At 40.9% G+C, this 24,908-nt stretch overlaps 1 protein-coding gene across 1 annotated transcript in view; it reads left to right on the top strand.

The window, feature by feature from the left end:
* Window positions 1-24,908, top strand: part of PHLPP1 (PH domain and leucine rich repeat protein phosphatase 1) — a 220,325-nt gene that overhangs the window by 174,906 nt on the left and 20,511 nt on the right. The window contains exons 8-12 of the mRNA XM_048839707.2: window positions 179-239; window positions 3,441-3,536; window positions 7,017-7,172; window positions 13,750-13,950; window positions 15,177-15,339. Coding sequence (XP_048695664.2) covers window positions 179-239; window positions 3,441-3,536; window positions 7,017-7,172; window positions 13,750-13,950; window positions 15,177-15,339 — 677 coding nt within the window. The remainder of the gene's footprint in view (window positions 1-178; window positions 240-3,440; window positions 3,537-7,016; window positions 7,173-13,749; window positions 13,951-15,176; window positions 15,340-24,908) is intronic.

Raw genomic sequence — 24,908 nt, 5'->3', positions numbered from 1 at the left:
CCTTTTGTAAAATTAAGGAAATACTGTTTTAAATGGTTCATTTTGATTATTTTATTGTCTGCTGCATAGCAAATACACTTCATATGCAATACACTCTGACACAATTAATAAAGCTACTTAATACAGTAAATGACTATTTTGCCTTTCATAAAATTAGTTGTCTTTTTTCTTCTCCCAGAACTTGTTCATCTTGATGTGTATCCAGTTCCAAATCATCTGACATCTATGGATATTTCTAGGTAAGAAGGATGATGTGCCTTCTCTTGCTATTTGTATCATCTACATCAGTCAGTTAAGTTCACGTGAAGTAAGCAAGGCTCACCTGTGTTTTACTGAGCTTAAATACCGAATTATGGAAGGGTTTTGATGTTGCCCAAGAGGTATCAGGAATTTTGAATTTTATTCCCAGTTCTTCAACTGCCCCCTATCTCTGGTCCTATGTACTGGACACTCTGCCTGTTTCTCTTTAATTTTGTGATAAACATACTACTGGAGTTATTTACAGTTACTTTTGTATAAACTTCATTGGTTAAAAGATAGGCTGGATTCGTAACAGGGAGGTTTCTTGAGCACTTCCTCTGTATCGGTTTAGTTCTCTATTAAGCTCAGTATTTAAATCGTGTTCAAGTAGTTTCCTAAACACGGATAACTTATGGTTGTGCTGCTTTTTTGAGTGCTGTGTTCCACACATGGGTACACATGCGCCTGAGTCCAGAGATTTTGACAAGTAGTGTCCGTTAAAATCTACAAGCCCTTACGTGCAGATAAGTAAACGGCCAGTTCCGTCCACCAGTGCAGCTCTCAACTCAGTGGTACCGACTCGTCCTCCCAAAGAACACAGCATGACCAGAGATGTACTGTTACCGTCAGTGCTGACCATCAGAACTCCCATCTTCTCTGGCCTACCCCCCTGAGGGACATAGCTACACTGGAAGACTGCTTTGGTGTCTCAGGAACAGTCTTTCTTACAACCATCAGGCGGGATTGCCCCAGTACTGACAGCTTCACCATTATAAGAGCAATTTTCAGATTCAGACAAATATGATGAGCCAATCCGTCCTTCATCCCCACAGAGAGAGCTAAGCCTGGACACCTGAGCCAGGATTTATGGTCACTACTGTTATGAACACGACCTCCCTAGGAACCAGTGGTTCTCTATGCCATGGGATCCCCCTCAAACAATTGGCCACTCTTTTTTGCCCTATTGGGGACCGTGGGATCCCTATACCAGACATCCAGGACACACCCAGGAGTCTTTCCAGTCCCCTCCCCCTTGCTCCAACAACTGGTTCCATCAGTGTATGAGGAGGAGGAGGATGTTGCACTGGGACAGCAGGTACCAACATTTCCGATGGAAGTCTCCTCTTCCCTGGATGAGATGGTCTCTCCTTCTTGCCCCTCCCCACCAGATGACCATAGGCAATACCAGGACTTACTGTGAAGAGCAGTTGTTGATCTCCAGATATCTCTTGAGGAAGTCCAAGACCCACACCACTGGCTGTTGGACATTCTGCAGCCTCCAGGGTCAATAAGGTGGTTTACCCTGTTAACAGGCCATATTGGAACTGGTGGCGAGATTGGTCTGGCACACCCCAGGATCCTGCCCCCCACATCTAAGAGGGCTGAGAATTGCTCTTTTGTTCCAGCAAAGGGAGCTAAATTCCTGTTCTCCACCCTCCTCTCAACTCCCTGATGGTACAGGCTGCTACGAAACCTAATAGGTCTCAATACTTAAAGACCACCCCATCAGACAAGAGCTCTAAGAGACTGGACCTCCTGGGGAAAATGTCTTCTCTGTGGACTTGCAATTCTTCCAGTTCCAATTACCAGGCTCTCCTAGCCAAGTATGACTTTAATAACTACTCTAGCCTGCCAGCCTATTCAGGACAAACTTTCCTCTGAGGACAGAATCCAATTCCTCTCCTTTCTAGAGGGTGGCAAGCTGGTAGTGAAAATGGCTCTGCGGGATGCAGTTGTTGCAGCATCCAGAAGCTGGGCCACTGGCATTGGTACAAGGAGGGAATTGTGGCTGTAAAGAGATGCAGAATATATCAAAGATCTTCCCTTTGTGCCCAACCTCTTTAACACAAAGGCTGACTCTCTCTCTACTCATTCAGGGACTTAAGGCCTATTCTCCGGTTCCTGATAAGTCACCAGCCCCAAGGAGAAAGCACTAAAGTTAGACCTATAAACTAAGGTCACCACCTTCTCCTCTTGTGTTTTACTGCCAGCATCCTGCCGAGCCTCCCCACAAGCATCAGAAGACTGAGGCCCTGCTTTCTGGCCCCCTCCACCACCACACCTGTGACCCATTCCTAGCCCACTGCTAGGAGCCACTTTTGACATTTTAGTTGTGCCAGCGGACACAGTTAAAGTCTACAGACTCGGGTGCATGGCATGCATGTGTACCCACGTATGGAATACAGATAGGGACCACACATCGAAGAACCTCCAGTTACAGTAAGTAACCTCCACTTAAGTGCCATTAACTTAATAAACACTGCTTCAGTCACTTGTAAGCTATTGAAAACTTTAAATGGGAGAACAGCAGTAAATGAGCTAGCCTGGGGAAGTGGCCATCAATTTTTAGAAGTGCAAGAACATAAATCAGGGTAATTGGGTATCTAACCTTAGTGTACTTGCATGCGTAAGTATGATTTACTGAAAAGTGCTGCTTGTAATGCTTTGTTCTCCATTTCTTACAAATCATATTAAGGAATATTTGATTTTGCAATGACTTTGAAACTTTTTTATGATTTCATTTTTGTATTCTATAATAAATTGGCATACAGTTAAGCAATGGCGTTTCTTCAGTTTTTTTCTAGAGGAATAGTTTGATTCATTTGGTATTCATGATTATATCTGTAAGGTAATTGATATTTCAGTAAAAGTATGGACTTGATCACTATTAGCTTTTTTGGGTTAAAGATCATTATTTGAATAAATCCAAAGGGGACACAAGTACACGAATGACAAAGGACTGTTGATTTCTTTGGAGTCAGAAATATTGTTCCCCAATCTTAAAAATTCTGCATGCAGCTATATTAAGTTAGATGCCTAGTTGTGTATCTGAGCATTCAGTTAAGTGCTATATCTGTTTTTCCTTGTACTAGGTGCTTTACAGTTGCAAAGAGGAAAGTATTTGCAGTATATGTATGCCCAGTTTCACCTTTGTGCATGCTTTCAGTGTAGAGTTTGAAAACTTACCCTCTTCTCCATAATGTTTAGTTTATAAAATAATTGGCTGCTTTGTTTCCTCTTTCAACCAAAATCTTACTTTCCTCAGTGTTTTCTCAATAGTGAGAGGATCTACAGTTCCCACTGGGACCTGTGTGTGCAGCAGGCTTTGTGTGTGTGTGTATACAGATGAGTGTTCGATTGTGTCAGTAGCAGTCTTTAAGGACTACACCTTCGTTTGATCCCTGTGTTCATCCCCATAGAAACCACCTGGAAAGCCTGCCTGAGTGGGTATGTGACAGCAGAAAACTAGAAGTGCTGGATGTTGGCCACAATCAACTACGTGAACTGCCTGCCCGGTGAGTCCTTCGGACCAGGTTACGTCACTTGGGACAGGATAATCAAGTTCAAAAATAATTGCTGATTCAGTGTTTAGTGTGTTCCGTTGACTGACAACCTTGTTTTATCTTTTGATTTTTATTTTTACCTCATGGGATTGTCGTCATGCCATAAGCTTCAGCACAGCCTTTCTTCTTTATTTTCATGCAGAGAACAATGTCTTTGAATTCCAGAAAGAAGTTCTAAAGCTGTCTATGCAGCTATTCAGAGAGGAAACCTTATTAAATATTTACAACCATAACTTTGAATGATGCTTTATAGATTCAGAAATTACAACTTAATTCTGTTCCCCTAGAAGCCCCAAATAAGGCTCCATGGTGCAAAGTAGAAACATAGAGCAATCCCTGCCCTTAAGGACATTACCCACCTATTTGACAAGACTCAGCAAATAGTTGAAACAAAGGGCTGGGACTTTTCTAGGTTTGTACAGAAAGTTGTTGGATAGTCAGCAGTATTCTCAGGTAAAAAGATGGGCCCTGCCCCCGAAGAGTTAGCTTAACAGACCAATATAAATTATAGCAAAGAGAAGAAGGATCTTAATATTTTCATATCTTTTGTAAATAGCACCTTGAGACAACGGGAATTAGCTGACACATGAGTGGAGGTCAGTTTGGAAATCAAAGTGAAAAGTGGGTTTTGAGGAGGAATTAGAGTGAAAACGTGTGGCTCATAGGAAGAGGGTTGTCATACCTGGCATAGGGAGCAGCATGGAAAAAGACATGGTGAGCGTGGGAGAAGACACAGGCAGCAGTCATGTGGTGAGAAGAGTGGGTGAAGGGATGAGGGGCATATCCATAAAAGTGAGGATAAGTTCAAACTTCTTATGGAAAAAGAGCCATTGTAACAACTCAAAGGGATGAGACATGGGAAAGGAAGATTTTTGGTGCTGTGTTGATTACATGGCAAAGAAGAGTGTTAGGGAAGCCAGAGAGGAGGTTATTTTAGTCCAGGTGAGAACTGTGGTGTGAACCAAGGACTTTGCATTAGAAATAGAAAGTAAAGGCAGAATTTAGAAATATAGGCTGAAAGAAATGTGAGAAAATGACTTGAGCAACCTAGCAGGCTAACGTACATACTGTTAATTCTCTAGAAATGCTTTGTTCACATCAACTGAAACTGCATTACTCATAAGAAAAATATGTCCAGTTGCCTTTCACTTGTATTTTAGAACAGCAAAAACTATCAAGGCATACATAGGGCATCTCTGGAGATGAATGATTGGCTGAAACTAATGGCTCCAAGGTACAATCAGCATGCATCTTCTCCCATCTTCCGATTAAATGCCAGGACATGTCTTAAACCTCGGTAGCTCTTCCTGATAGCATATGCTTAGGTAATTTAGTGATATTATGCTTATTGATGGGCCCACCCCAAAACATTGGCTCTGAACATCCCTGAACTTCAGGCAAGTTTGGGCCTGGATTCAAGCTTTGATATCCATTCCCAAATGTTTATCATCAGTATCAACAAAATCCTCTGGCACTTAGGTATAAATATGGTCTTCAGAGCATTCCCTTCTGCCCCCTTACTCCATCCCACTCTCAAAGGAAACCTGGTTGATTTGTTTCCATATTGTACAGAAGTGCCAGGACATGCTAAGTGGATGAAGAGCTCACTGTTTGGAGGAAGCTTAATACCATAAAAACAAGTGTCCATACTTTGATGAATAAAGAGCTAGAGTAGTGATTTGCTGGGAGCCTGGGGGTTGCACCCAGTTTGAATAAGCTGCAGCAGATTGTAGTTGCACTTACCTTTTATAACTGAGATATAGTCCTTCAAGCTGCGGAGATTACAGTCAAGATGGAGCAGAGTTTACAAAGAACAGGAGTCTCAATGTTCCCGCATCTCCCTAACATGCTGGGTTGCTACTCTGAAACTTGGGTAATCAGGTAGCTCAAGGAGCAAGCCAAAAAATTCCACTTTGGTTCTCCCAAAATTGATTATATTTCTTTTCAATTTAGCTTCCACAGAAAACTTTAAGCTTTTGATATTCCATCCTGATTTGGGACAGAAGCTGTTTCCAATTTTTTTTCACATTTGCTACGTTCTGTTTTGTTGGCCAGCTTTAGTTACTACATTTTAGCTAAAACATTTTATGTTGACAACATTGACCATGCCTATGAGAAACAAAAAATAGAAGGAAAATTCCATAATTCTTTTTCTTTTATAAGAGGCATTTTTGAACAAAATTGAGAGTTGAAGCAAAACAAAACTACTAAAATAAATGGGTTCAACAATATATTTCAGAGATACTTACCCCTGTTGCTGAGTTGTCTTGGCTAGAGAAAGTGGTGACATTGATTTGTATTCATAATTACATAATGCAAGCCATCATTCCCCTGAACTGTTGATACTGGTGCTCACTTGTAGTGTCTGACTGCATCTGTCAAGGAAAAAGCCAGCATACTTAATTGATTACTTTGGCACACTTGCCCAATGACCTACAATGGCACTGCATAATAATAGTTGATGCATTGGGGTGGGAGGGAAGGCAGGATTCTTTGCGAGTTTATGGGTCTCCTGTGAAGAGGGGGAGGAAGGTTTACACTAATGCTGAGTAATATGTGACTCTTTGCTTGAAAGCAAGGTCAAAAAGGGGCTCAGTCATCTTTTGATTAAACTGTATAGTCACTGGACTACAAGACAGGTGGCAGATGAAGAATAATCTTTTTTTCTTTTGATTTTATTTTCCTGTTTAAAATTGAAACTTGATCAGTTTGTGTTATCAGGCTTTTTAGGCCCAATATCTAAATTCCTGTAACCATTTTTGTAGGAACAGTTAGTGGTTTTGACTTACAGTTGACCACAACAAACCTTTTATTCTCACCCCAAGCCCAAAAAGAAGCAGTGAGGGGAACTTTGGGCCATCCGCAGCTTGTAAAAGCTCAAGACAGAAAAGCGGATTAGTTAAATTTCATTCCCTGTAGAACTGGAAAGGAGGCTTTATGTTAGTCTGGTATTAACAAAAAGAAAAATGGAAGCGGGAGGGGCAGCACAGTGGATTATGAGTCAGCACATGATCAGCACAGTGCTGCTACTGCTACTTTTTCAGGGTGGTTGGTGTTTCTCTCACTTTTTTTAATCCTTCATTATCTGGAGAGATCCCACAGGTGCAGCTTTCTGAAGTCACTGTTGGTAATTACCCACTTCACCAGTGACATCCTCTCTCTAGGAATAGCCTGTGGAGTCATCCGATAACCCTTCCTTGTCCCTTCCCCTCCTCCCCCAAATCTATCAACACTCATCCCTTTTCTGAGAGGTTGGTGGGGTGTGGGAAGACATTGTAAGGTCTCATGTATTATTAAAACCACACTTCTGCTAATCAGTTGTTTATAAACTACTTTTTGAAACAAGCTTTGGTCCCCTATAAAGTAGTAGTTCTCAGTGTGTCCTTATCTAATTTAGAATTACTTATTTTTGACATTTTATTTTTTTTAAAGGTTGTTTTGCACTAACAGTTTGCGTAAGCTGCTGGCAGGACATAACCGATTAGGAAGGCTACCAGAGAGGTTTGAACGAACGCAACTAGAAGTCCTGGATGTGCAACACAACCAGCTCCTGGAGCTCCCATCGAACCTTCTTCTGAAAGCTGACAGGTAAATAAAAAAAAATATCTTTTTTGACAAACCTGATTCATTTTATTTCTTAGTTGAAAGGGTAATCTGAGGGTCCCTTAAATTGAAAGCTGTGAGCCTTCTGTGCTAAGAACAGATGTCCTGTCCAACCCACTAAAACAGAAGTAATTTTTTTAATTCTGGTTTTATGCTCTCATGCTTATTTTTTCTGTCACTAAGCTCCCACGGTACCCCTACATTTTGAAATCTAGCTACAAAGAAACATGATGCCATTTTTTGCTATATGTTCCCAAACCTGTTAGCAGCCATTTTTAAATAAACATTTTAACCTAGAGTGTGGAAGCTTCTTTGTGAATCAAAAGCCAAAATTTATTGTTTCTTTTCAGACAAAATAAAACCTGCCACATAAGATTGTCAAAATAACTGACAGTGGTTTCTTCTGGTCCTGCTTCTAAAATTTTCCTGCCTTTCAGTGTTTCACTAATTTAGTTGGTGGCATCACTTGATTTGATTCTCCCCGCCACCCTCCCCTTTTATTTCTGTACTGCAGCTTCACATGCCTTGGAGTCTTTGTAATTTTGTTCCTGAATCTAAAGACATACATTTCAAAATGTACTTTAATTTGTATATGGTCTAGTGGCATGAAGAAGTATTTTAAAAACATATTTGTAGCATCTGAGTGAGGCAGGTTCTAGAGGCCTTTGATGGGACTACCTTGCTTAGCTTTTTATATTTCTCGTACCTTCATGCATCAACAATGGTCATAGGCTTACTGGTGACATCAGTGCTGCGTGTGACTTGCCATACAAGACTGTTTAGTTTGTTTTTTAAACTGACAGCAGAATGCACAGCTACTGGCTTTCCTTGGGTGGGAAACCAAGCTGTTAATCTCACTGTCATTATTTAGACAAGGCTCATCACCAAAAGATTGGTAGTATGTCAGTCAGATGGATGCCCTTATTTTGTTATAAATCTTTTATGAAGGCAGTGTTATATCTTCTTTTTTAAGGGCTCATTATGTGAGGGTTATAATGCTACAGGTTTGGTTGGGGAGGCGGTTTGCATATAAATTCCAAACTTAAGTAATTTGCTGTGGGGAAAACTATCCTTTAGACTAAAATTTGTAATGCCAAAAGGTTAATTTTCATTAGGAAAGGTTTCTTCAGTTCAGGTTGCCCAAGCATAGAACTTCATTCTTCATGGTTTTAAGGAATCTTTCAAATGTGCTTGTGCTGGGAGCTGAAATGGGGTTTTGATTTTAAAAGTTTGATTATTGCAGTATGCCCTCCATATTCAGCGCTATGTACATGCCAGGTTTGCTCAGCCAGTTTATTCGAATGAGTTGTTTGATATTATGGTTGGAATTTTGCAGCCACCGAACACGCAATTAAGTTAGGAAACATAACAATATGGCTACCACAACAACTGTAACTTCTTGCAGTAAATTTAACAGCCTGTATAGTAAAGAAAAATATTGCCTATATTTTGTGTGCAAAAGGACAGATTTATAGTTGCTGTTGCAGGGTGACAACTTTGAACTTCCTGTCTTTTGTACATATAAAATCTCAACCATAACATTGCATGAACATAGAGCCTGCTCCTGCAAACATGTTCATAAGTGCACACAAGAATAGATTCATTTTGTTTAAAAAAAAAAAAAAATCTAAATAATGTCCTGCACCCTCCCCAAACAGGAATATACATTTCTACTCAAGATTTTTTTAAAAGAAAGAAAATATACTCAGTCAAGCCTGGAGAGCAAAAAAAGAAATAGAAGTTTCAGAAAGCTACTCACATCTCTGAAATGGGGGGTGGGGAGGTAAACCTTTTCTGAATTAGATTTACCATCTGTTTGTGGCAAGATAGAGAAGCTGCAGGTGGAGATTGTACCATAACATGCACATCTTAAAATCAACTGCAAAAACATTAAGTACCATAAAAACATTTGACTGAAATAAAGAATCAGAAGAAAATTCAGAATTTAAAGTAAGATGTAAATGACAGATTCCAAATGTTCTCTTCCCTTGCATGCTAACATCAACTTTAGGTCCACTCAAGGTTCTGTGTTTTCCCTCTGCTACCTAGACATCCCAATGCATTGTAAAGGAGATCTCCTTTAGATACTAGTGATGTCAAGTATTGTTCCAGGAGATACATGGGCCTTGTCTACTCTAGAATTTTTCTTAACACCTTCACAGCTCCACTGTTGGTTGGATTATTTATGTAGACCTATCCTGGGTGTAAATTGTTACCACGTCATCCAACACAGTGGTTCTCAAACTAGGGGCCCCGCTTGTTCAGGGAAAGCCCCTGGTGGGCCGGGCCGGTTTGTTTACCTGCCGCGTCTGCAGGTTTGGCCGATCGCGGCTCCCGCTGTCTGCGGTTTGCCACTCCAGACCAATGGGGGCTGCAGGAAGAGTGGCCAGCACATCCTTTGGCCCGTGCAGCTTCCCGCAGCCCCCATTGGCCTGGAGCGGCGAACCGCAGCCAGTGGGAGCCGCGATCGGCCGAACCTGCAGACGCGGCAGGTAAACAAACCGGGCTTTCCCTGAACAAGTGGCACCCCTAGTTTGAGAACCACTGATCTAACCCTAATCAGAAAAGGTATAGATGAGACAATAGTAAAAACGACACTTTGGCTGATCTACTAGTGCAGCAGTGACAGTTGAGAAAAAGGCCAGTGTGGATTAGGCCTCAGACTTGGAGAGTGTGAACGTGGGTCTTGTCTGGAAAATGTCTTTTTACTTCATGTTTTTAAAAACATGAACTGAAAGAATTGCAGTTGAAAAAAATAAGTAACCCTTTATCAAGGGTATCAGCTTAATACGCTGTACAACTGAAGGTGACTTGTTTCAACCAGAGCTGAATGTTTATTACCCCAGAGGAAACTTAGCACTTTGTCAACGCTACAGAATTCCTTGTGTGTCTGCCAGTGACTTAAGTTTTCTTTTTTATCTCTGTAACTGTTGTTAATTCATATTTCCTCGCTATTGTATTCTGGTATGTCTGAGGGTTGTGCAATCAAGTTCTTATGTTGATGATGTACTTTTTCATGTGCTTGTGGTGTGGTTGGTGTGTGTGGGCAGAGTGAAGGAAAAGCAATTAAGTTTGGACTAGGCTTTCATGCTTGACATTCTGGTTCCATCTGATAGTGATATAAGTGGGATATCTGCAGGCACATGGAATGGTTTTTGAATACAGGCACTGGAAAGATGGCAGTGCTTGTATCTAAGTAAATTCCCAGCACTGTGGCCTCAGAGGGCACTGATGGAACATGAAACAAATTTGACGTCGTAGCCAGCAGTGCCAAACCCACCTGGAGGTTTGAGGATGAATTATAATGATTCAGGCTATGTCTACACTGCCACTTACATCAGTAATAGCTTATGTTGCTAAGGGGTGTGAATAAGCCCCCCCACTGAGTGACATAAGTTACACCGACCTAAGCACCAGTGTGGACAGCGCAATGTTGGTGGGGAGAGCTTCTCCTATAGACATAGCTACCACCTCTCATTGGGGGTGGATTGATTAAGTTGATGGGAAAGCTCTTCCCTGTTGGTTTAGGGTGGCTACTCTAGAGAGCTTATAGCGGCACAGCTGCATGCTCTCTAGTGTAGCCATAGCCTTGGGTAGGCCCAGTAAGTTAAATCAGCATGATGGAAACTTATCTGCGGATGCTCATCAACTTATTTTATATACAACTAGTTTAGAGTTAATGGTTTGTTTTTCCAAACCATCCATTCATTAAGCCCTCTGCTCTGAGAATATTGTCCTTTTATATATGGGTATGTGGTTGAGAATTGCTGGCAGAGTATTCATTTTTATGAATCCTTCAGTGTCCCAAAAACCAGTATCAGTTTGGAATGACAGCTTCTAAAGAGGAATGTTAATGAGCAGTGATGATCTAAGTTATAGATGGGGGAGGGGGAATGAAAAACGTAGGATCTGATATCCTAACCACAAACATGGAAACTGTAACTATATACACTTGGGTTTAAAAAAACAAACAAACCAAACCTGTTATATTAAGGAAAGGAAAGGCGGATAGAACAAATGAGTGTAGATTTGAGGATCCCAATCTTGAGCTGTAGGGAAGGACTGTGCCAGAATTCTGCTTGGCATAGAGGAGCCCAGGCTGTGGAATCCCTGGGCAGTGTAAATTTTAAAATGTCAGAATTTTCCATGGAACAGAAATTCCAGTTTTGACCAGCTCTACTGCCTTAGAATTGCTGCGTGCAAATAGCTTAGCCTCTCTGCTTTAGGGTTTCTGTATAGTTACTTTGTTTGGATTCATGCAGCAATAGACACACCTATGCAAAGCTCGAAGTGCCCCTGTTGCAAATCACAAGAAGTAAAGTAAAATAGCAGGTTATCCCTTTAAGCCAGCAGAACTTGGTCCCCAAGAAAGCACTACTCCTCTCCACAGCACAAGTCCAATCCCCATGAAACCCCACCCTCTCCTGCAGGCCCTGCAAATGTGTGTGCCTGACATTGTGTTTTGAAAGTCACCAGAGCAGTTTTGGACCCAGGTGGAGGGCTGAGACCCCTTCCACAAGAAAGCTGTACTGCCAGACCTCTCTTCCAAAGGGATCAAGCTTGAGTAGCTCTACTGGTTTCAACTGTAGTAGTGCAGCACAGGAAGTAGGTGGTTGCTCAGTGGTAAGGCCCTAAACCATTTTCAAAACCGACCATTCAGTGAGGGTGGTTGCAGGAATGTTTAGTTCTTCGTAAATGTTGTTAAATCACTTAGAGCACCTTTCATTTGAGAATTTATTTGATCAGACCTGATAAAATATAGCGGACAAAAGAGAAGACTAAAAGAATGCTGTTGCCAATGTAAGTTATTACAGTAACTTCTCATATATTTTAGCATTAGGTGTGCATTCTTTTGATTTAGTAAAGTAATTTGTTTGGTTCAGTAAGCTTATGCTTTGTAATCCATTTTGGAAGAGACAATGTATTTTTGTTTGCTAAAGGATGAAGTCGAGAGTGGGGCCGGGAGGAGATTTGTTTAAAAAAACAAAAAATAAAAAACCTTGCAATTGCAATCTTCTTTCATCAAGTCATACCGCTCCTGTGAATAACAAATGAGACTGTTGATTTAAGCTGCGTTTTTCTGCGTTAGTGGACTCCTCTGGAATCTGTGTAAACTAGTTAACCTAGTTTCAGTTCTTCAGAGCTCCTGGAGGTTTCTTGTTTAATGGAAAGAATTTTTAATCCCTCAGCATTCTGTGTGACTTTTTTGTAGTGTGTAAACCCTTATTTTCTGTGGAGAATGTTCAACAGGTTGCAGCTGTGACTTCTCTTGGAAAGCAGTTTCATTCATTAATAAACCTCAATGTTTGGTGTGAATCCTCATGTAGTTGGATGACTAGAGAAAGATTTATCAGTATTTCATACCTTCCTCATGAAATAAATCAGGCAGTATTGCTTCTTCAGTCAGACACAAATACTTTATATTTTAAATGTGTTCTGTTCCCTTGTTTTATGGGTACTGACCTGCTTTCTTGTCTACCAAATTAACCTGGTTGATCTTCTGTTTCTTGAAAATAACTTTGACTGTTGCAGCTGTCATTTTTCATTAGTTGCTGAAAACCGTGCAGTTTGATCTCAAGAGACTGGACACTGTATATTTGCACGCACACTCCCCTCCCCCTCATTCTTCAGCAAAGTGTGTTCCTGAAGGCAGTCTCCTTGCGAAGGAAATAGTGGGATAAAAGTTCTTCCATTTCTCTTGTAAAATGTATGTGGCATTAAGATATTTTTCCAATAAGAATTATATCTATTTGCAAGATATCCCTGAGACTGCTGTATGTACCAATCTAGCACTAACATGATTTAAACAAATGAGAGTTCCTTGTCTACTGCTCTGTATAGGTATAGCACAGGCAGTGAGTGCAACCTTCTCCACACCAGTGTCAATTGTATTTCGTCCCAGGGCTGCAAAAGCTTTTTTGAGGGAGGGAGAAGGACTCAATTTTCCTGCTTATTCAGTGCTTGGCCTCTCATCTAGGACTGCAGAAAGAATTTAAGAAAGCCAACTACTTGGCTATGAGCATTGAGGGGGCCTGGTCTGGGGGTAAGATGTATCCATCCATCAAGAACTAGATACATAGGCAACCAAACAAATATATAATAGTAACCTCTTCTTGTCACTATTAGTATCTGTCAGATTTTAAACAATGATGTAGAAGTGAAAAGTTTCAACTCCTAAGCCACCCAGCCCTTATTGCCAGGTATATCTTTATTATTTACCTTGCATGTTTGTATAACCAACTTTTCCATCGTAAACAGATGGTTCCATAGTGCATTTCATACTGTACATTAGAAATGCCATCTATGGTCCAGTGAATACTAGAAAATGCTTTTTTTATCCATGCCACCTCCAAGTGAACAAAGTCTCTCACTACTTTAAATTTCCATTTACATTGTTTAGTTTTATACATGTAAAATCATTTAACTGTCTTCTGACTACTTCCAGCAATTTTCTGCTTCTGAATGTAACATTCTGTAAACCTCTGGTGGTGGTGGGGTTTATAAATGAAGACGGATGAACAATACAGTAACTTTTAACTACATGTACAATCTTGTTTTGCAGCTTGAGAAACTTGAATGCTTCTGCCAACAAACTGGAAACACTTCCTCCGGCCACCCTTTCTGAAGAGACCAACAGCATCTTACAGGAACTTTATTTGACCAATAACCACCTCACAGATAAATGTGTGCCCTTGTTAACAGGCCATCCACACCTGAAGATCCTGCATATGGCTTACAATCGGTTACAGAGCTTTCCTGCGAGGTAAGTAACTTCTTAGTGCTGCTTGTCTCTTTATTAGAAAGCAGTCTTAAGTGGAAAATGCAGAGTATATTTTCATAGCAAGGTTTTGCTCACAAATTGGAGTGTTGCATTTGTTTTTTAACTGCATGTGCGCATTGCCTGTACAATGGTGGGTTTGTCCATTGCCACTTGAATGTGTATAACTACATGCTGTCATGTTGTACACAGGAACGAAGACACTTTGTGTGTTGTTTTGTGCATTTATCTTTAGAGATTGTGTGCTTTTCTCAACTAAGGAAAATCAGTGCACTCTCCTGTCGCAGCCACATTATGGAAATCAGGAAGCTGTTTCCCACATAGTTAACATAACTTGGTCGCTTTCCACACACATACCAAGGCCTTATCTACATGGCAAAATTGACCACAATAGTTATTCCAGAATAGCACATCATGTGAAGGCTTATTTCGGAATAAGAGTGCCTTTTTCCAGATTAGATTAATGCATTTTCAAAATGTATTAAGCTAAAACAGAAAAAAACACTCTGATCGTGGAATTAGTGTCTGCATGGAGAGCTATTCTGGATTATCTATTGCACTTAAATTCACAACCTACCTTGATCCAGAATGTCTCTTAAGTGTGGACAAGCCAAGTGTAAGGCTGGGGATGCCACCGATTCCAGAAGGTGTATCATATCTGTCCTGATATGACATTTCACACAGCCAGGCTACTGACACTGGTGCCCCATCACACCCTTTCCTTCAAATTCTCTCCCTCCTCCCATCGGTACCAGGGCACTACATGCCACTCCTCCCTAGCACACTGCTTTCAAGGGAGTAACACATGGGAGGGGAAGTGAGAATACGTGTTGCTCTGCAGAGAACAACAGAATGAGGGGAATTTAGCAAGTATTCTGTGAGAGGGAATTGAAGCAGGATGCCAGGGGAAAGGTAAGGAAAGAGCATAGAGTAGGAAAAGAAAAAAACTAATTCTAAAAGAGAAACGAACAAAAAATAGAAATAAACACCAGAAATTTTTAAATTAAGAAATTAACGACAAAATAGAACAAGTGAGACCTTGTGATGTAACCTTGCTGACGTGACATGATAGGAGAGATGGCACACAGTGATCTCTTACAACAGTATGGGCCTACAATTAAAAAAAACCCAAAACACTGCTAAGCTTAAAATTAAAAAATAAGAATATATATAAAAAAAAATTCCTTAATCTCCCTTCTTTCTTTTCATAGTAAAATGGCCAAGCTTGAGGAATTGGAAGAAATTGATATCAGTGGGAACAAATTGAAAGCCATTCCAACAACCATTATGAACTGTAGACGTATGCATACTGTGATTGCTCACTCCAACTGCATTGAAGTCTTCCCAGAAGTCATGCAACTTGTTGAAATAAAGGTATGGAATGGATGCATTATAAAAAAAAAAAAAAAAGTTAAAAAAAAAAAAAACCACACAAGTTTTGAAAGGGTTCTAGATGCTAGAAATAGCATGAATAAAATGCCTCAAGAATGAGACCCCCCATCTACACAGTCCGTCGTACAGTGTGTTTGTAACAAGGCCGAGTTGTGTCTTTATAAGTTTGTCACAGCACACATGTACTAGTCGTGTATGTGAATCCCAAATCCATCGTGCTGAGTAACTCCTACAGAGTTTTTTACATTCTGTGGAAATATGGACAACTGTTACTGCCTGGTAGGACACCGTGCCAGAGGACATGAGGAATTCACTTTGGAATGGGCTGCTCCACAGGGCAAGAAGAAAGGACTTGCTAACCAAGCACTTTCAGCGGGTCCTATCTTCTCTGCAAAATAAGTATTAACTGTCTTCCTGTAACCAGGCTGTATATGTGATGAGTCTATACTTGTAACCATGACAGCTAACCATGTATGGAAACGAACAATATTTAGAGCCAGCCATATCACTAACTGGTTTAAAAATACCTTTAAAAGCAATAGAGCAGGCAAGACCTAAGGGGTAGTGATAGTATTCCAGAAGAGGAAAGATCTGGCAAATTATTTTGCAATCAACAGTCTCAGTGATATTTCGCAAATTGCAGCTCAAAAGCACATAGCTCTTTAAAAATGTTGTGTTGCTTAAAAATAATACAAACCTGAGTTTTCCTTAAGAGATTCTATCTTTGCAGGCATGCAACAACTGAACATGTTCAGGAAACAATTGCTTGCCTCATGTAAACTAAAATTTTGTCTTTTTTCCAGGCCATAACACAGAACTCTAACAGGGTCATATGCTAATTGTCCAAGTAGAAAACATCTAAGGTATAACTAGGGCTGTCAATCGCTGTTAACTCAAGCGATTAACTCAAAACAAATTTAATCGTGATTATTTTTTAATTGAATTATCACAGTTTTAATTGCACTGTTAGTTAATAATAGAATGCCAGTTGAAATTTATTATTAATATTTTTGCATATTTTTCTACGTTTTCATATATATTGATTTCAGTTACAACACAGAATACAAAGTGTACTGTGCTCACTTTATATTGTTTTGATTGTAAATATTTGCACTGTAAAAATAAAGTTTTTCAGTTCACTCATACAAGTACTGTAGTGCAAGGTCTTTATCATGAAAGTGCAACGTTCAAATGTAGGGTTTTTGTTACGTAACTCAAAAACAAAACAATGTAAAACTTACAGCCTACAAGTTCACTCGGTCCTACTTCAGCCAATCAGTAAGACATACAATTTGTTTACAATTATGGGAGATAATGCTGCCTGCTGTTTATTTACAATGTCTTCTGAAAGTGAGAATAGGCATTCACATGGCACTTTTGTAGCCAGCATTGCAAGGTAAATAAGTTTTACATCTGGGGTCTCAAACTCAATTTATCTTAAGGACAGTGCCAGTCCTCAAATCCTCCCAGCGGGCTAATAATGCCACTCATGCCACCCGGAACCAGCTGCCCAAAACTCCGCCTCCCCCAAGCTCCACCCCCCACCTGCCTAAGGCTCTGGGAGGGAGTTTGGGTGCGGGAGGAGGTCTGGGGTAGGGGAATGGGGTGCAGGCTCTGGGAGGGGGTCAGGGGGTGCAGCGCTTACCTGGGGCTCCAAGGTAATCACCCCCAGGCATCACCCCCGTAGCTTCCCATTGGCCGCAGGGGCGCTTGGAGCGGGGGCAGGACGTGGAGGCACAGCCCTGCCCTGGGGCCGCAGGGCCGGCAGACACATGGAGTGAGCAGGCAGAAGCTGCTTAGCTCCGCTGCGCTGCCGGTGGTGAGTGGGGCCTCGGGCCATTGTAAATCGCCCGGGGGATGTGGGGTGGGGGGAGGGAAAGTGCCCGGGGGTGGCAGGCAGGGCCAAGGGTGAGACCTGGCCCTGAAATTGCTGAAGCTTTGCCAGCCACATTGGGGAGGTTCTTGGGCCGCAGATGGCCGGGAGTTTGAGACCCCATTTTACATTATTTTATATTTGAGTGCAGTTACGTGTTTTTAATAAAAAAAAAAAAAAAAAAATTCAATATGTAAGTTGCATTTTCACAATAGAGATTGCACTACAGTACTTGTATTAGCTGAATTGAAAAATGATTTGTTTTTTACAGTGCAAATATTTGTAATAAAAATAATATAAAGTAAGCACTGTACACTTTGTATTCTGTGTTGTGATTGAAATCAATATATTTGGAAATGTAGAAAACATCCAAAAATATTTAAATAAACGGTATTCTATTAACAGTGCGATTTAAAACTGTGATTAATTGTGATTAATTTTTTTAATCATTTGACAGCCCTATATAAAAACACATGTGCCATCATAACACAGAGCAGGTTAACTGTATTTATCTTGAGACGTAAACAAGGTGGAGAGCAGGTTACTGTTGTTGGACCAAAATGCTTACTATACAACTCCAGCTGTTTGGAGGGTTTTTTTGGCTTGTGGAATAATATAGTTCTGAGAACAGTCTAAATTTTTCAATAAATCTGGTCACTCGAAACAGTTACTAAGCTGCTGCTTGAGCATGAGCACATCTAAGGATGAGATGCTTAGGCTGGTTTTAGCCAGGATATGTAAAACAAAGTTGTGGATTTGGGATACTCCTCCCTCTTTGGAACAATAGCCAGAGGAAATTGAATGCCATTTAAAATTAATTGATCTTTTAATTAAAGGAAGGGTTGGGGTGGAGAGGGGCAGACTTTCCGTGGGAAACGTTTTTGACAAAACCTATACACTTGTGCTTTTTTTTTTTTCTCAAAGAATAATGTAAACATGCTGATGGGAAGCAAATAGCTTTTCTTGTGTTTCCGCTCATAGTCGGCAAAAGCAGAAAGCCCTATGGAATAGTCAGTCTTCAAAATTCTTTTGAGGCATCCTCAGAGAAAACAGGTTAAGGATTTGTTTTTCATTTTGTCAGGAGTTGCTTAGGCCTCATATTAAAATAGACAAGAAAGCCATTCTTATCTGAAAATTGTCCTCTCAGTTTCAGAAACGCTTTATTAGAATATACAGCAAAAGATAGGAGGAAATACTGCTCTTGGGCTTTTTCTTTAATGTACAGAAAATACCCAGTTGGTACTTAGCCTGTTTTACCCAGGTGTAAAGAACTTGGTGGTCTCAGTCCAGTTCCAATAAACAGGTGTTCACATAACTACTAACCTAGCTAACACTCTGAGCAGAGAAGCTTTAGACTTGAAAAGCTTGGAGATCAAAGTGCCCATAACAAATTTTCTGGACCTTAAAAGATGAACCTCAATTCTCATGGGGAGGAACCATCTGTTTGGAGCTTGAACTGCTGCTGATTGCTTTATCTGTTCCTTGGCTGTATAGGAAATTCAATCTTCAGGACTGTCAATAATTCAGCGCCTCTGAAAAGTACTTAACTAAGTACCTTATTAAAGGTATGTCTTCACTACCAATATTAAAGGGCTGCCATAGTTGCAGCACCAATGCTGGGGGAGAGGTCTCCCAGCGCTGTGAAAAAACCACCCCATGAGGGGAGCTCTCCCAGTGCTGGTGCACTATCTACGCTTCCACTTTACAGCCCTGAAACATGCGTCGCTCAAGGGGGTGTTTTTTCACACCTCTGAGCGAGAAAGTTTCAGCACTGTAAAGTGGCAGTGTAGACCAGGCCGAAATTTATAACTTGTCTGAGGGCATGTTTTGTTTAATCTAATCCCTAAATCTTTTTATATAAAGTCTCATTGTATGAGAGGCACAGTGTGAGCATCCATATACTAGGATGAATAGTGTGCATATATATACCATGTTATATCAGTAATTGTTTAAGCTATAAGAATGAAATAATGGTGGTGGCATTAAAATAACTTTTAAATATATCGCGTAACTATATATGGCCTGAGGTAAAAGTAATTGTATTCTGTTTTCATGTTTAATTCTTCATCTTTTTGGGATGGTTAGATACTGAATTTCAAATACTGTATCATGAAACATGTGGGTTTTGTGCTTTGTGATATACCAGTTGCAGAAGAAAGGTAATGTAGATAATGGAAACAATTTTCACTTATGCTTCTGGAATTCTGAATTAAAAATATTCAATGGGGGCATTGAGAGCACAGCAGATACAGGCTCCCTGATCCAGGGCCTGGCCCCAAGTAGCCATTATAGGGAAAGTCTGGCTTTGGCCTTGTAGCCTTGGGCTGGAGGGAGCATTCTCAGTTGCTTTATAGGGATGATGCATGTGCTGTCTGGTCAGCAACAGGAGCTTTGAGGGGATGGGGCATGCTTAGTGAGGATGGAATCTCTGGAGATTTTAGAAGCTGAAATGAAAATTCTCTACTAAGTATGTGTGAACTATTTTTCAGAGGCTTATAAATTGGCCACAATTAGGTGAATTTTCACAAGAATGGCAGAAGACAGGTAGGTCCCTAACGCACAATTTGATTTCATTTGATTTAAAGGCCTATGTGGACAATCGTAAATTGATTTAAACCTATTTTATCAATTTTTTTAAGCAAATCATTTTAGAAAGTCGACACACAAGTTTGCATTGATTGAATTAAATCAATTTGAATGACACCTTTAGTTGAACTGGTTGTTGAGTGTGGTGCACAGGAGCTGGGTGGTGTTGGTGGCCTGTGATATACACGTTGTAAGACTAGATGATCTAGCCTTAAGCTCTTACACTGACAGTGCAAGTTTTGTGTGCAGACCAGCCCTCAGCAGGTGTCACTTAGCTGATCAAGATCATTATCTCTAGCCCTCAAAGGGTGGAGAATTGCTAAGTTTGTCACCTTGAGGACACAGGAAAGGATGTATCTTGATTACCAGAGACTGAGTACAGTGCACTTCATAACACCACCCAAACAAAATGAGTTTTTTCAACTTTTGCTAATTTTTTCTCCTTTAAATTATGGGAATAGGAGTCCTACATGCAGCTAGAGAATGGGTGCAGAACGATGTCTCCAGTAACACCAGTCATGGTGATCCCCAACTCTAGGGTCTGTGTTGCCTGTATGTAACTAATGGGAATTTCCATGTGTTATAAATTTTCTAAAGCATAACATATCCCAGCAGAATTTTTTTTCCTATCCACCTTGAATTTTGTAAGGTTGAAAAACAACTGTTATAAAAAAGGAGTAATTTCCTGGCAACATGGCTCTGCTTTCTGGGTCAAACCAACTGGGATATATGTTGTTGCATATTTAAGCAAATTTCTGCTGTACCAACTCATCCTTTTGACTGGGTCCAGGTTTACCCTGCTGGTTTCACAGTATATATATTCTAGGTTGAGAAGTATCTAACTCTTCTGCTGTAATTACAGGGTCTCTCTCCAGAAATAACTGTTTTGGTTGAATCTCTTTATTATATGGTTGCTGTTGGAACACTTGACGATTGTGAAGTTTTCTCCTTGTCTATCTCTTTTGGTCTTTATAGAGATATTCCAGAGTATTAGTGAAGATCTGTTACAAGTAGTACTTTTTTGAAGAAGAGAATCTTAACTTTTGATAGGTGTTCTCTGAGTTATTATAGCTCTCCCACACTAACACAGTCATCTTCAGCCAAAATTAGGGATACTGTAATGTGCCCATGAGCTGCAGACAAGACGTGACTCTTAGCCCTGGTCTACACAAAGACTTTAGATCGAATTTAGCAGTGTTAAATCGATGTAAACCTGCACCCGTCCACACGATGAAGCCCTTTATTTCGACTTAAAGGGCTCTTAAAATTGATTTCCTTACTCTACCCCTGACAAGTGGATTAGCACTTAAATCGGCCTTGCCGGGTCGAATTTGGGGTACTGTGGACACAATTCGATGGTATTGGCCTCCGGGAGCTATCCCAGAGTGCTACATTGTGACTGCTCTGGACAGCACTCTCAACTCAGATGCACGATTGTTTGCCGTTGCTTTGATGCAGGGAGGGGTGACTGACGACACGGCTTACAGGGTTGGCTTACAGGGAGCTAAAAATCAACAAAGGGGGTGGCTTTACATCAAGGAGTATTTCAGGCAGGACTTCACGGAGGGTTCCAATAAGAAATGGTGCACCTAAGTTATTGTTCTAATTGGAACAAGGAGGTTAGTCTGGCCTCTGATTGATACATGGCTAGATTTACCTCGCTGCACCTTCTCTGTGAGTGACTGCAGTGTGACCTAGAGGAATGAGTCCCCTAGACGGGGGCGGGAGGGGGGTTGGGGTTTGCAAATGAGTACAAAACAAATCTGGTCTATTTCTTGTTTTGATGCACTCCATCTGTCTTTTACATCTTTGGCTGGCAGCAGACGGTGCAGAAGGACTGCATGGCATCCACATCTCATGGCTGCTCGGCAGAAGATGGTACAATAGGACTGCTATCCATCCTTATCTCTTGCCTGCCCCGCAGAAGATGATGCAATAGGACTGCTAGCAATCCGTATCACCTGCCTGCTCACCATAAGATGGTTCAATAGGACTGACTGCAGGACTAAAGAGAATGACCTGATCAAGTCACTCCAAATTTAGTCCCTGCGCCCATGTCTGCCCAGGCGCTCCTGATCAGCCTCACACAGGCAACCAGGAGCACCTCGGACATGACGATGACGGCTACCAGTCCTATTGCACAGTCTGCTGCCACAAGGCAATGGGTTGCTGCTGCTGCGTAGCAATGCAGTACCGCGTCAGCCAGCACCCAGGAGACACATGGTGACAGTGAGCTGAGCGGGCTCCATGCTTGCCATGGTATGGCGTCTGCACAGGTAACTCAGGAAAAAAGGTGCAAAACGATTGTCTGCCCTCACTTTCACGGAGGGAGGGAGGGAACGGGGGCCTGATGATATGTACCCAGAACCACCCGCGACAATGTTTTAGCCCCATCAGGCATTGGGATCTCAACCCAGAATTCCAATGGGCAGCGGAGACAGCGGGAACTGTGGGATAGCTACCCACAGTGCAACGCTCCGGAAGTCGACTCTAGCCTCGGTACTGTGGAAGCGCTCTGCCGAGTTAATGCACTTAATGCACTTAGAGCATTTTCTGTGGGGACACACACACTCGAATATACAAAACAGATTTCTAAAAAACTGACTTCTATAAATTCGACCTAATTTCGTAGTGTAGGCATACCCTTAGTAATAGCGCTGTCAGGACTGCTGGGTGACCGGCCGTGGCTGGAGGCACAGGCTGGAGCAGGAGCAATCTGTCAGAACTACCAGGTTCGTGGATGACTTGTGCTCTGAACACTCATCTCACAAACTTTGGAACACAAATATTTAAGATTCATCCTTCTTTTGCCTCCCCTCCTTGCCCAAACTAAATTTGGAGGGGAGGGAGGAGTCTGACTGCGTGGAAATCTATATACATTTGAGTAATCTTGGTGTTGTACAGGCTGGGTTGGTACTACTTGCATTAAAATGACACATCAGGCAATCCAAATCTGTAATGTGATTGAAATTAGAAACTTGTTCTTTCCTGTTTGTGTATGGAGTAGAGTGAGAGCTAGATTTGACTGAAGACACGCCCTGTTATCCTTTGGGATAAGGCTGCAGAGAATTTTTAAAATCATCCTAGCATGGCAACAAAGTTATGCCTACTGGTGCCAAAGGACTAGAGTTGCTGCGACAAGGCATTGCTGTGTTTATAGGTGCTAGGAGTTCCAGAGAGGTCTACAACCAGCTAAATCAAAGCTATGTCATAGCCTTCAGACAGATCTGTGACTGCATAGCTTTGTTTTGGTTTTCCATTAAATCTTGAAAGGAGCTTTGAATAAAAGGGCAGTGTGTTGACATGGCCTTGAAAAGCCAGAGGGGTAATAGGTAGGGATTAGGGCTGTCAAGCAATTAAAAAAATTAATCGCGATTAATCGTGCTGTTAAACAATAATAGAATACCATTTATTTAAATATTTTTTGATGTTTTCTACATTTTCAAATATATACATTTCAATTACAACTCAGAAAACAAATGTACGGTGCTCACTTTATATTTATTTTTGATTACAAATATTTGCACTGTAAAAAAACAAACAAGTTTGTTTACATTTGCAGGAGATAATGCTGCCCGCTTCTTGTTTGCAACGTCACCTGAAAGTGCAAACAAGCGTTCGCGTTGCACTATTCTGGCTGGTGTTGCAAGATACTTCAGTGCCAGATGCGCTAAAGATTCATATGTCCCTTCATGCTTCAACCACCATTCCAGAGGACATGCATCCATTCTAATGATGAGTTCTGTTTGATAACAATTCAAAACAGTGCAGACCAATGCATGTTCATTTTCATCAGCTAAGTCAGATGGACCAGCAGAAGGTTGATTTTCTTTTTTAGTGGTTCGGGTTCTGTAGTTTCCGAATCAGAGTGTTGCTCTTTTAAGACTTCTGAAAGCATGCTCCACACCTCGTCCCTCTCAGATTTTAGAAGGCACTTCAGATTCTTAAACTTCTGGGTCGAGGGCTGTATCTATCCTTAGAAATCTCACATTACCTTGTTTGCATTTTCTCAGATCTGCGGTGAAGGTGTTCTTAAAACGAACAACGTGCTGGGTCGTCATCCCAGACTGCTATAACATGAAATATATGGCAGAATGTGGGTAAAACAGAACAAGAGACATATAATTCTCCCCCAGTCACAAATTTAATTAACACATTATTTTTTTAACGAGTATCATCGGCATGGAAGCATGTCCTCTGGAATGGTGGCTGAAACATGAAGGGACATATGAATCTTAAGCGCATCTGGCACGTAAATATCTTGCGATACCAGCTACGACAGTGCCATGCAAATGCCTGTTCTCGGTGTCAGGTGACATTGTAATTAAGCGAGCAGCATTATCTCCCATAAATGTAAACAAACTTGTTTGTCTTAGTGATTGGCTGAACAAGAAGTAGAACTGAGTGGACTCATAGGTTCTCAAGTTTTGCACTGTTTTGGTTTTGAGTGCAGTTATGTAACACAAAATCTACTTTTGCTAGTTGCACTTTCACAATAGAGATTGGACTACAGTACTTGTATGAGATGAATTGAAAAATACTATATCTTGTTTTTACAGTGCAAATATTTGTAATAAAAATAATATTAAGTGAGAACTGTACACTTTGTATTCTGTGTTGTAATTGAAGGGAATATATTTGAAAATGTAGGAAAAACATCCAAAAATATGTAATAAATTTTAATTAGGATTTGGCTGTTTAACAGTGCGATTAAAACTGCGATTAATCGCAATTAATTTTTTAAAGTTAATCACGTGAATTAATGGAAGTTGTATGTGGCTGCTTAGTCATCTTTTAGCTAAAAGATGTGCATTTAGTTTTTTAATCATTTCTCAAGTCAACCCCTTCAGACCACTCACTATTCTTTTTGCTCTTTTTTGACACACCGCTAAATGGAGGTTCCTAGAACAGGGTACAAATATTAGTGCTTTCTCACAAAGACCATGCTGTTCCTCCTGGATTCGTGTTGATAAGCTTCTGGGTATTCTGCTCAAACTGCATTCAGGGGTTTTGCCAAATATTATACTGGCCTATATAATTTGCTGTCTACTTCCTAGCTTCCAAACATTCCCCTCCCATTGGGCGTTATTTT

Source organism: Caretta caretta, chromosome 2, assembly GCF_965140235.1.
Source record: "Caretta caretta isolate rCarCar2 chromosome 2, rCarCar1.hap1, whole genome shotgun sequence".
Lineage (NCBI taxonomy): Eukaryota > Metazoa > Chordata > Testudines > Cheloniidae > Caretta > Caretta caretta.
Note: the sequence above shows the minus strand (reverse complement) of the source record. Positions and strands in the feature narration are given on the sequence as shown.